Below are 13,122 nucleotides of genomic sequence, written 5' to 3'. Positions count from 1 at the left end.
GCAAGGAGGAGATTCGGAGTATGCGGGGTGGTGCTGGGCTCCTTCACAGTGGGCGTGGCGATCTAGCAGCCAGTGTCCTCAGCTCTATACCCAAAATCCAGGTGACCGGTTCCCTTTAAGGATATGCTCAATTTTTTATTATTGTCATTAGCATTAAGGAGATCAATTTTCCTTAATATTTTTTTTACAACAATCACCTGCTGAATTGTCCCATGTAAAAGGGACCTTTACGCTGTGTAGACCTGCATAACATTTAACACAGTGGTTCAGGCTGGAAGGTAAATGTGTGGCAGGAACAGACAATTTGTCTAACTCTATACCAACCGTTTACTTTGAAACTGAAACTTATGGCAGAATTGTGGTGCAATTTTAGGACTTGCCCCCTTTCAAGTAAAGCTTCACCTCCTTCCAGCTAAGCCAGTCCACTTTTCAAGAAAGTGTAAAAAACATAGTTGCGCCTAATTTGCGCCACTTTTCTTGACCGATTTTAGGTACAGACATATTAGTAAATCTGGGCCAATGATTTGTGTTTTCTTTACGTCTGGGGCTGTCACCATCTTTTAGAATCACCAACCCCTGCATAGCTGCTGTGATAAGTAAGAGTGTTGGGACAACCTGTTCTCCAAAAAAGACAGCAGGTACTCCACTTGTTGGGAAATAAATTATGAACTAGTACTTTTTAATCACACTTTACATGTCTAAATGATCTTTCATAATATATGTATTGCAGACATTCAGCTGTGACTATACATAAAAATGGAATAAAAGATGCTGTTGTCCTTAATAAAATCCATATTTGTGTCACTGGTATGGCAAGACATTAATATCACAACAATCTTCCATTCACTTTCAGCTGTTTCCCAACGCAGCTGCAAAAGCACAGATTTTAATATTTTTCATTATTATTGCCATCAAGGGAAAAGATCTACAGTCTACCACAGAGGCACAGAAGATCAGGGAGTCACTTCAAGTGCAAGGTACGAAGATATTAGTTTATGGCAGCAACGATGGCGTACAAGTTAAGGTCTCTTTACATGGGATAATTATTGGAAGTGAACATTCTCATGAACACTCGCTCCAATAATTGACTTCTGTAAAGGTATTGCCTAGCAATCTATAGTCTCTATACACTGAAGGTGATTACTGCACGTAAATGGGCATTTAGGCTATGCTCATATCTGCAGAGCCTTCGCAGAAGATTCAATGATAAATTATGTAAAGATATATTTCTATGCAGTGCTTCCCCACCCTCCCCCCTCAAAACAAGACACCTCAGCAGAACCAGATAATGGTGTCTGTCAGCAGGTGCTGAATCCAGCTATTCATCATGGTTTCCGATATGGCATCACAAAGCCTAATTTAAATCCATCATGGCAAGTCCTCTAAAGTTTGGAAGAAAATGTGTGCAAATAAAAAGGTAACAAAGTCACCCGTGCAGTTACATGGCAAACTAAACAAAGTTCCTTATTACACAAAACCTTTGTAGAAGCTGTTGTGCATTAGACCGACCATACATAGACAGTTATTGCTTCTGATGCCATCTTACACATGCCTGATTAGCCAAGCAAGCATGTAATCTCAGTAAGAAAAGGAAGCTGCAGCCAGACCTCTCCAGCGGAAGTCTATATACAAAAGAACAAAAGGATCAGGCAGTTGAACTCCAACATGCATTATCCTCATCTCCCCTTACATCTGCCACTAAGGAGAGTCGGGTGGCCCCATAACACCCATGAGTAATATGGATCGAAATTAAAACTGGACAACTAATACTGGATGAGTTACCATAGTAATCAAATTAGAATTACCAGTCTAAAGCATTAGTCGTGACAGGTTTAGTTGGTATGGAAACGTATTTTCAACTGTACTTGAAAAGTGGTCTTTGATGATAAATGAGGCAATAGCTGAACAGGGGAGAGATACTAGCACAATGCTCACACAGAGCACCAGCATTAATAGTAGTATTCTAAACAGTATATACAGAAAACAAAAGTGCACAAAATTTGCATACACCATAAAAATACAAGACAAAATAGAACTTTTAAACGGGTTGCCTGGCCTAATTGAACTTATGTCCTGCAGCAGTGTGTTAAACATAACCCTCACTCACCTTTCCAGATATCCTCCGTTCCAGCGCTGCAACTCATGTACAACTCCCATCACAGTCAATCAGCTATTTGAAAGGGTTGATGCACTCAAATGTGACAAGCAGTTGTATTTACACTGCACCGCTGCTACAATGTGGACAGTGTGCAGGAAATGATAAAAGAGGATGCAGTGCTTGCACGAGTGCATCGACACATTCAAATATCTGATCGCTGGGGTGCCAGGAGTCAAACCACCCACTTATCGGATATTAATGAGCTATCCATAAGATGTTGATAACCTTGCACAACCCCTTTTAACCAGAAATGTATTTATTTATACAGCTCTTAAAAGGGTTTGAATGAGTTTTCCAAATTTAAACATGTGACCCAATGACATACCACATATCACAACTGCAGCCAGTGATTGCTTGCAGCAGTCATGTGTGGTGCAGTTAACAGGATGTTGATTCCAAAAGACACGGTACCTGCGGAGGTGCCGTGGAGTGATGAAACCAGAATCCTGCGACGGGAACAGGTGATATTGACCCCCACTGGCGGTCCGGACACTTTGAAGGGGTCAGTAAAAGTTTAAAGTTGGATAATCCCTTTAATATTTTGTATGGAAACCAAAATACTGGTAAATATAATAGGCTGTATAGCTTTCAACTTTTTCTGCACTTCCTATAGTAAGCATCAATAACGTATCAACGATGTTAGGATTATGCTGCACATGGCACGCAATGATGTACATCTGCTTAAACATTTTGGTCTACTACATAAAAATAAACAAAAAAAAACATAAAAAAATAAAAAAAAAAATTCTTAATCTTACTCAAGTACAAGCCGGTGACAGGACTATGTGGTTTTCCAATAACGTGGCCAATGCATTCATTCATGAGTGCTTGCAAACTCTAAACAACAAATGAGAAAATCTAGTTAACATAACAGATAGTATATAGACTAAAACATAACTATGAAAATATAGAACAGGCACAGAAAAAAACCTTCTAAATTGTAAGTGCCCGTAACTAATTCTTATGATTGTTCATGTGCACAGATTGAAAGATAAATGACCTGTAATAACAGTGTAAGGCCTCTTTCACACGACCGTTTTTTTTTTCCGTTTTGCGGGCCGTTTTTTGCGGTCCGTATACGGTCCGTATACGGAACCATTCATTTCAATGGTTCCGCAAAAAAAACGGAATGTACTCCGTGTGCATTCCGTTTCCGTATTTCCGTTTTTCCGTTCCGTTTAAAGATAGAACATGTCCTATATTTGGCCGCAAATCACGTTCCGTGGCTCCATTAAAGTCTATGGGTCCGCAAAAAAACGGAATGCTTACGGAAATGCATCCGTATGTCTTCCGTATCCGTTCCGTTTTTTGCGGAACCATCTATTGAAAATGTTATGCCCAGCCCAATTTTTTATATGAAATTACTGTATACTGTATTTGCCATACGGAAAAACGGAACGGAACAACGGAACGGAAACGGAACCACAACGGAAGCAAAAAACGGAACAACGGATCCGTGAAAAACGGACCGCAAAACACTGAAATGGACATACTGTCGTGTGAAAGAGGCCTAAATGATAAAACCTACTACCTGTAGCTTAAAAGTGGAGTATGATATATTTAAGGTTGTCAGCATCGTAATGAATATCAAACTCTAGACTATGTTACAAAGGAATCATTTACAATCATTGCTACTTGCGTTTTCCCAAGGCCCTTTACCAAATAAAAAATGCACACTGTTATAGACGTCTCCTCTTTTCCCTTGCACTACTTCTGTTAAATTTCCTCCACTGTGAGTCTTTGTACGATCGTATGCAATCCTATAATTAACTGGATTGCTGTATTTAAACTCCACTTGATAAAATATACTTCCTAAACCTGCATTTGCTGCACTGCACTTGTACATGCTACCGGATATTATTATGTACAGGTGTCAGCCAACAATTACAGGTGCAGCTCAGCAATTGGCAGTGGGACAGATCCTGCTGGGGGTGCACCAATGAATAATGTAAACGACGGTTTGCTACTGTAACAGTGAATATAACCAAACCTTACCAGAAAGTCATCCTCGGGAAGAGCTGAGATAAATGCTGGTTCAATAGCTTGGAGATAGTCAAATCCTTGTGTTGCCCATCTACAAAAGTGAAGACTTTCATACATGTACATATAGGTGCATTTAAATAAATTTGAATATAATCAAAAAGTTAATTTAATTTCAGTAATTCAATTCAAAAAGTGAAACTCATATTATATTGATTAATTACATACAGAGCGATCTATTTTAAAGGGGTTCTCTGGATTTTAAATATTGATGACCTAGCCTCAGCATAGGCCATCAATATCAGATCGGTGGCAGTCTGGCACCCCTGTCGATCAGCTGTATGAAGGGAAGGAGCGTGCCGTGCCGCCTCCCTTCCTGCTTGCCATAGGCATAGAAACAGCAAGCAGGAAGAGAGACTGCATGTGCACACCCTCACTTCATTCAGCGGATTGGCATGGGTGAGGAATGTATGACCCCTACCGATCAGATATTGAGGACCTATCCTGAGGATAAGCCTGGATAACTCCTATATTTCTTTTAATGTTGATTATTATGGCTTGCAGCTAAAACAAACCTAAAAGTTAGTATCTCAAAATTAGAATATTGTGAAAAAGTTAAATATTGTAGACTCATGGTGTCACACTCTAATCAGCGAATCAACACAAAACACCTGCAAAGGTCTCCTAAGACTTTGAATGATCACTCAGTCTGGTTCAGTATCGTACACAATCATGGGGAAGACTGCTGACTTCAAAGTTGTCCAGAACACAGTCATTGACATCCTCCACAAGGAGGGTAAACCACAAAAGGTCATTGCTAAAGAAGCTGGCTGTTCACATAGTGCTGTATTCAAGCATATTAATGGAAAGTTCAGTGGAAGGAAAAAGTGTGGTAGAAAAAGGTGCACAAGCAACATGGATACCCGCAGTCAGTGCTTCAAGAGCCACCATACACAGAGGAACGAGGACATGAGCTACGATTGTCGCATTCCTTGCGTCAAGCCACTCCTGACCCAGAGACAATGTCAGAAGCATCTTACCTGGGCTAAAGAAAAAAAGGATTGTACAGTTGCTCAGTCTGTTTTTAGATGAAAGTAAATTTAGCATTTCATTTGGAAATCAAGGTCCCCAAAAAAGTATGTAAGAAGAGTGGAGAGGCACACAATCCAAGTTTCTTGAGGTCCACTGTGAAATTTCCACACGGAGCCATGTCATCTGCTGGTGTCGGTCCACTATGTTAGGGCTCGTTCACACAACCATGGTCCCTCCGTGCCGTGGACCGCAAATTGCGGTCCGCAATGCATGGGCACCAACCGTGGGCCAGCCGCATGCGGATCGCGGACCTATTCACTTGAATGGGTCCACGATCCGTCCGTTCCTCAAAAAGATAGAACTTGCTCTATCTTTTTGCGGTGCGTAGGCACGGAACGAAACCCTAGGAAGCATCTCCGGATTTGCGGAGCCCAGCGGTGAATGGGTCCGCATCTATGATGTGGAATGCACACGGCCGGTGCCCCGTGTATTGTGGACCCACCGTATGCGGGCCGCAATACGGCAATGGAGGGTCAATGGTTGTGTGAATGGGCCCTTATATTAAGTGCAAAGTCAGTGCTGTCTGACCAGGAAATTTTACAGCGCTTCCCTCTGCTGGCAAGATTTATGGATATGCTGGTTTCTATTTTCAGCAGGACTTGGCACACTTCCAAGTACCAATACCTGGTTTAATAACAACGGTATCACTATGCTTCATTGGCCAGCAAACCTGCCTGACCTAAACCCAATAGAGAATCTATGGGGTATTGTCAAGAGGAGGATGAGAGAAACCAAACCCAACAATGCACAAGCTGGAGGCTGCTATTAAAGAAACATAGGCTTCCATAAAACCTCAGCAGTAAGGCTAGGTCTACACGACGACATTTGTCGCGCGACAGATAGGGCGCAATAGTTGTCGCGCGACATTTTGTTGCACTAATGTCGCGCAACAATTTTTATAATGGCAGTCTATGGTGTCGCACTGCAACATGCGACATGTTGCGACTGCGACAGTCGCAGAAAAATCCATCTTGAATGGATTTTCTGCGACTGTCGCGTCGCAGTCGCAGCATGTCGCATGTTGCAGTGCGACACCATAGACTGCCATTATAAAAATTGTTGCGCGACATTAGTGCAACAAAATGTCGCGCGACAACTATTGCGCCCTATCTGTCGCGCGACAAATGTCGTCGTGTAGACCTAGCCTAACACAGGCTAATCACCTCCATGCCACACTGCATTGATGCAGTAATTCATGCAAAAAGTGCCCCAACCAAGTACTTAGTACATATACTGTATATACTTTTCAGCAGGCCAACATTTCTGTATTAAAAGAAATTTCTTTAATCAGTCCCATATAATATTCTAGTTTTCTGAGATACTAACTGTTGGGTTTTCATTAGCTGTAAGCCACAATCCTCAACTTTAAAAGAAATAAACACTTTAAGTAGATCACTCTGTGTGTAATAAATATAATATAATACATGGATTTCCCCTTTTTAATTTAATTACTGAAATAAATTTAAGTGGTTGCCTGGTCGCAAAATCAAAATTCTTTTTATGTGCTTCTAACACCCCTCAACATGCATACATATGTTCCCAATAGCCGTTTATCAGGTCTGTGCTTTCTTTCCCCATGTCTGGGCATTAGACTATCCTGGCAGGTCTGTTTACTATTTACCTGTTTTGTTGAATAGGTAACTTTATTGCTAAAGCTTGGCCGCACTGAAGAGTGATGAGTCACAGGCTGGTCCCACCCCCACTGATCAGTCTGCAGGAGCTACTCCCACTACATGTGGCCATGTTACTACACCCATACAGGAATCCTGCTAGTCTATTTCTCACTCAGTGTCGAAATCACATCACTATCAGTCTACAGGCTCTTCCCTCACCATCTCCAGAGGGTAATAAACAGCTTGCATAAGCAAGCACATCAAATCACATGTGTATCTGATCCTATATCATGTAAGATACCGCCTGCTGTGTGTCTAATCCTATCTTGTATGATCCTTCCTTTTGAGCTATGCATCTAATCCTAACTGGTATGATCCTACTTGCTGAGATGTGTATCTAATCCTATCTTGTATGATCCTGCTTGCTGAAGTGTGTACCTAATCCCATCTTGTATGACACTGCATGCTGAAGTCTGTAAATAGATCCTCATGCACATGGCCGGTCTGCAAGTTGCAGATCCACTAAATAAGGATACTGTCCGTGTGCAAACCGCATGTTTTTTTTGCAGAGCCATTGAGTTATGGGTTCGAGGTCTGCATTTTGAGGACCAGAATACAACACGTTCTATCTTTTGTGAAACTTGACATATGGATGTGGAAAGCACGGCGATGACGTTCATGTGTTTTTCACATCCGTATGTCAAACAAAAAACATGTCCTATTACGGTCCTCAAAATGCAGACTTCAATACCATAGAAGTCAATGGCTCTGCAAAAAAACATGAGGGTCGCACATGGACAGTATCGTTATTTAGCAGATGCGCAACTTGCAAACCACAAACCGATAAGGTCAGGTGCACAAGTTCTTATTCCATCTTTTTGGGTCCTGCCTGCTGAAATGTTGGCCTATCATGTGTGAAACGACCATGATAAGCCCGGGGAACACAGTCTGTGTGTTGGCTCCATCTCCCAGGCCAACCGCCCTCTCCTGACCACAACTGACTGTATCACAGTCATTTATGATACAGCCAGTATCTATCTGATCGTTGGGTATGTACATATGATGAGGTGATTACACGACAACTGCCCCGTGGCCAGATACAGACTGGTAGTATCATACAGGCAGTGTTGGTCAGGGAAGCCGCGGTCAGCCTTGAAAATGTGGCCGACACAAACCGTGATATGAATATCTGGGCTGATCACAGTCATACCGAGCGCCCATAACAGTCATCCATCGTGACCCCATAACAGTGGCCAAATGCCATCCAGTGCCATCCACACTGCCCCTAGTGCCATCCACAGTGCTGCCAAATGCCATCCAGTTTCCCCATTGCCATCCACAGTGCCCCCCAGTGAGAATCGCAGCATAGCAGTCAGCCTGTGTTTGACTACTTTTAAAAATGTAAAAGCTTTTTTTCTTGCTTATTTAAAAATAAGTAAGCTTTGTGTCACCATGTTCTGATATTCATAACTTATCAATCCATTGTGTAGTGGCCAGAGCCGATTCACACGACCGCGATTTGCCCGGAAAACGAGACTGTATGTTGGCTGCATCTCACAGACTGACCATGATTCCCCCCTGACCTGGATTAACTGCATCATAGAGATTTATGGTGCACTTAGTTCCTCTCTGATCACATGTCTAAAAGGCCTTTTACACAGGCAGAGAATTGCACAGATTATCGCTAACAAGTGTTCATAGTAACGCTCGTTAGCGATTATCTGGTGGTGTAAATGTGCCGCTGATTACCTAATTAACAAGTGAAATGTTCATCCATTAGGTAATCCAAATCGTTTGTGTGCCCGAAAAATGACTGTTTATAAGCAGCAGATGTAAACACGATCTTCTGCTGAAGTCCACACCCTGGAGAAGATCACCAGCGATTAGCAGACTGTCAGGAAGCAATTGCTTCCTTCCCAGCTATCTGCTGTAATATCGTCCCGTGTAAAGGGACTTGTATGTACTGTATTCACATCATCATGTAAATACAGAACAATAGACCAGAAACTGATAGGAACTGACTGAATCAGAAAACACTATGATGTACAGTTGTGGCCAAAAGTTTTGAGAATGACACAAATATTAGTTTTCACAAAGTTTGCTGCTAAACTGCTTTTAGATGTTTGTTTCAGTTGTTTCTGTGATGTAGTGAAATATAATTACACGCACTTCATACGTTTCAAAGGCTTTTATCGACAATTACATGACAATTATGCAAAGAGTCAGTATTTGCAGTGTTGGCCCTTCTTTTTCAGGACCTCTGCAATTCGACTGGGCATGCCCTCAATCAACTTCTGGGCCAATTCCTGACTGATAGCAACCCATTCTTTCATAATCACTTCATTTTGGTACCATTCTTTATTTTCTTCTCCGGACAAGCCTTTTTCCTGATGCCCCAAACAATCGGAAAGAGGCTTCATCGGAGAATATTACTTTGCCGCAGTCCTCAGTAGTCCATTCACTATATTTTCTGCAGAAGATCAATCTGTCCCTGATGTTTTTTTTGGAGAGAAGTGGCTTCTTTGCTGCCCTTCTTGGTACAAGGCCATCTTCCAAAAGTCTTCGCCTCACTGTGCGTGCAGATGCGCTCACACCTGCCTGCTGCCATTCCTGAGCAAGCTCTGCACTGGTGGCACTCCGATCCCGCAGCTGAATCCTCTTTAGGAGATGATCCTGGCGCTTGCTGGAGTTTCTGCGACGCCCTGAAGCCTTCTTAACAAGAATTGAACCTCTTTCCTTGAAGTTCGTGATGATCCTATAAATTGTTGATTGAGGTGCAATCTTACTAGCCACAATATCCTTGCCTGTGAAGCCATTTTTATGCAACAATGATGGCTGCACGCGTTTCTTTGCAGGTCACCATGGTTAACAATGGAAGAACAATGATTTCAAGCATCACCCTCCTTTTAACAGGTCAAGTCTGCCATTTTAACCAAGTCAGCCTGACATAATGATCTCCAGCCTTGTGCTCGTCAACATTCTCACCTGAGTTAACAAGACGATTACTGAAATGATCTCAGAAGGTCCTTTAATGACAGCAATGAAATGCAGGGGAAAGTTATTTTTTGGGATTAAGTTAATTTTCATGTCAAAGAAGGACTATGCAATTCATCTGATCACTCTTCATAACATTCTGGAGTATATGCAAATTGCTATTATAAAAACTTAAGCAGCAACTTTTCCAATATTTATGTAATTCTCAAAACTTTTGGCCACGACTGTAGTTTGGGTCGGGGGAGCCGCTGTCGGTCCAACACACGGGTGTTTCCTGGGCTGATCGCAGTGAACCCCTTTAACTATACCTTCACTAGCCAAAATTACATCTGCTTCTCTAAATCTATAAAAAACACAAGAGAAATGCCTGAATTGAAGTTGCAGTGTAAAAATGCATTTATTACCTTGGTCTGGTTCCTCGACCACTTTCACATTTGGTCAGAACATAGTTCATCCACTTTCTGGCAAAGCTGATATATTTGTCCCCAATTATCTTTCTGAATTTCCCAGACATCAGACGAACAACTTCTTTGTGGTACTTGAAGGCAAAAATCTTAATGTCAATAATTTTACCTCAAATTAATCCTTTTAAATGTACAAATCCACACTCTCTCAATCGAAAATGCAGATAGTCTTGAATAATGTGCATACAAATGAAATTCAGAAAAAAGTTGCTGTGAAACTGCACATAAACCTCCTGGCTTCAACACTGATAGAGAAACAAAAAATCAATGTTTTTTGTATGACATATGGGATGAATTTTATATAAAAAAAAAACATTGCTTATACAGTTTTTTACTTAAAGGGGTTGTCTCAACAGAGAGGCCAGAACATTTTCCCATAGTGTGCAAGCACAGCCACCACTGATGGTTTGAGGTTGGTTATAACCATGGAAACGAGAAATGTATAATCAGATGGAAAAGTGAATCCAGCTAGTAAAGGAGGCAATATGGACAATCACAATACAGATGTAGAAGTGATAGCATAGCACTCAAGCTATTAACGCAAATTTCTTAACTCATCGCGTTCTCTTGAGACAAAAGCCATTGAAAAGCAATTGAAGGTGTTTGCTTAATGCACTTAGATAACATGTCTCATAAATCATAAGTGTTAACTCTACTACATCCGTACTTTAGTAAGTAACTTGTATTAACTTTATCTACTTGAGACAACCCCTTTAAATGCTACAGTTAAGGGCTCATGCACAGAAACGTTTTTTTATTTTTGCGGACCATATGCAGAACCATTCATTTCAACGGGTCCGCGAAAAAGGAAGTTACTCAGAGCTGTAGGAGTGCTTATTTTTTGCAGGGTGAGCTGTAGTTTATTGGTACCATTTTAGGTTACATACATTTTTGGTAAATTTTTTTTTGGGGACGGGCAGATAACATGACCCCCATTATGGTGTTTACCATGCATGATAAAGGTTTTCATATTTCATTAACTCAGACATTTTCAGAGATACCAATGTTTTTTTTTATTGTTTATTTTTAGTGTAAAATTTGGAAAGGGGATGACTTGAATTCTTAATATTTTTGTGTTAATATAAAAAAAAATTTTTTGCATTGTACTTTTTAGTCCCCTTAAGGGGCTTGTATATGCGATCTTCTGATCGCCTGTACCATAAACTGCGATTGAATACATATTTCAGTCTATGTGACTTACAGGATTTCTGTCAGGTTTGTGCCTCAGGCACTGCTTTTTATTTAGCTAGTTATGACAAGCCTGGGAACCTTCATGAGGACGCAGACTGTCATAACAACCCATCAGACCACTATCATTTCACCGGGTCGCTTGGTGGTGCTCGACTCAACTGAAGTTGGTGAGATTTTATTACTATTTCTGTGTAGGGGAGGGGTGGGAGCAAAAAAGGCACTCCTATACTTGGGGTGGAGGAACACAGGAATTTTTCTTCATGTTACCCAACTTATCAATCATACAGTATATGTGCTCTCTGATCGCTGAATTAAAGGGCAACCCCACCGATCACCCGTTTCAGGCTGTCATGGCACCGGTGACTAGCAGCGTACTCAATAGGAGCTGAGCTGCCATACACTGACAACGTACGCTGCATAGACCCCAGCACTGCGGGGTATCCGATCCCCACCAATCTAATATTTATGACTGATCAGGAGGATAGGACATCAATATTGTAGCCTGGAGAATCAAAAAAGGTATGAAAAAACTGTAGCACTCCCAATCTTCATTCCAATCGTATATTTATTAGCACCGAACGGCTCTGTTCGGTGCTAATAAATATACGATTGGAAGAAAGATTGGGAGTGCTATGTTTTTTTTTTTCAAACCTTTTCGGTAATTGAGGGGTCCCTTGGGCCGGGGCCTGACACCGCGAGCACTGCCGCCAAATGATGGACTAACATACATCAGTAAGTGGTGCTGTCCTTTATCTATGCTTTCTATAGTAGCCTGGAGAACCCCATTAAGGCCACTTTTATATTAGGGATCGACCGATTATCGGAAGTACCGATATTATCGGCCGATATTAAGGATTTTGCACATTATCGGTATTGGCATCTAACCTTGCCGATACGCCGATAATGCGTATAAAGCGAATACTGGTGAGCGCTTATGGAAGGGATCACTATTATGCATCGTGTGGCGGAAGCAGGGAAGAAGCGCAGCAAGCGCTTCCGAAACTCACCCTCCTTGGTCTTCTTTGATGGGGCACGCGCTACACTGTCCTGACAGCGTCAGGACGTAGTGTGCACAATATGACCTGATGCTGCACGCTGTCAGGTGATAGTGCAGAGCGGGCCAGGGGGAACACAGGGGAGAGAGACGCCAGACCTGGAGATGAAGAGGAGCCATGGTCTGATAGGGGTTAAATAAAGTCTGATCTGAGGTCTGATGGGGGATAAATAAAGTCAGTGAGAAGGGGGGGGGGGGGGGGGATAGTGTGGAAATTGGCATTTGCCACTAGTATATTAAAAATGTAAATTATAAATTGGCTACCAACTAAGGGCTTTATAAATTTATAATATACTAGTGCCAAATGCAAATTTCGACCACCTCAGTGACTACCAACTAATAGAATATATATTATAATATATAAAATATCAGTATAAATTATCGGCTATCTGCCTGAAAGTTCACCGATTATCGATATCGGCTCAAAAAAAAAAAAAAATCAATATCCCTTCCGCGATCCTTTTTTAACCCCTTAAGGACTCAGCCCTATTTCACCTTAAGGACTTGGCCATTTTTTGCAAATCTGACCAGTGTCCCTTTAAGTGCTCATAACTTTAAAACGCTTTGACTTACCCA

The 13,122-nt window shown here is 41.6% G+C and overlaps 1 protein-coding gene across 4 annotated transcripts in view; it reads right to left on the bottom strand.

Annotated features, from left to right (window-relative positions):
* Positions 1-13,122, bottom strand: part of MAP3K4 (mitogen-activated protein kinase kinase kinase 4) — a 205,622-nt gene that overhangs the window by 60,757 nt on the left and 131,743 nt on the right. For all 4 annotated transcript variants that reach the window (XM_044292179.1, XM_044292181.1, XM_044292180.1 and 1 more), the window contains exons 13-15: positions 10,242-10,375; positions 4,154-4,232; positions 2,917-2,995 (exon numbers count right to left, since the gene is read on the bottom strand). In XM_044292179.1, the coding sequence (XP_044148114.1) occupies positions 2,917-2,995; positions 4,154-4,232; positions 10,242-10,375 (292 nt within the window). The remainder of the gene's footprint in view (positions 1-2,916; positions 2,996-4,153; positions 4,233-10,241; positions 10,376-13,122) is intronic.

Source organism: Bufo gargarizans, chromosome 4, assembly GCF_014858855.1.
Source record: "Bufo gargarizans isolate SCDJY-AF-19 chromosome 4, ASM1485885v1, whole genome shotgun sequence".
Classification (NCBI taxonomy): domain Eukaryota; kingdom Metazoa; phylum Chordata; class Amphibia; order Anura; family Bufonidae; genus Bufo; species Bufo gargarizans.
The sequence above is the reverse complement of the archived record's forward strand: the minus strand, read 5'-3'. Positions and strand labels throughout refer to the sequence as shown.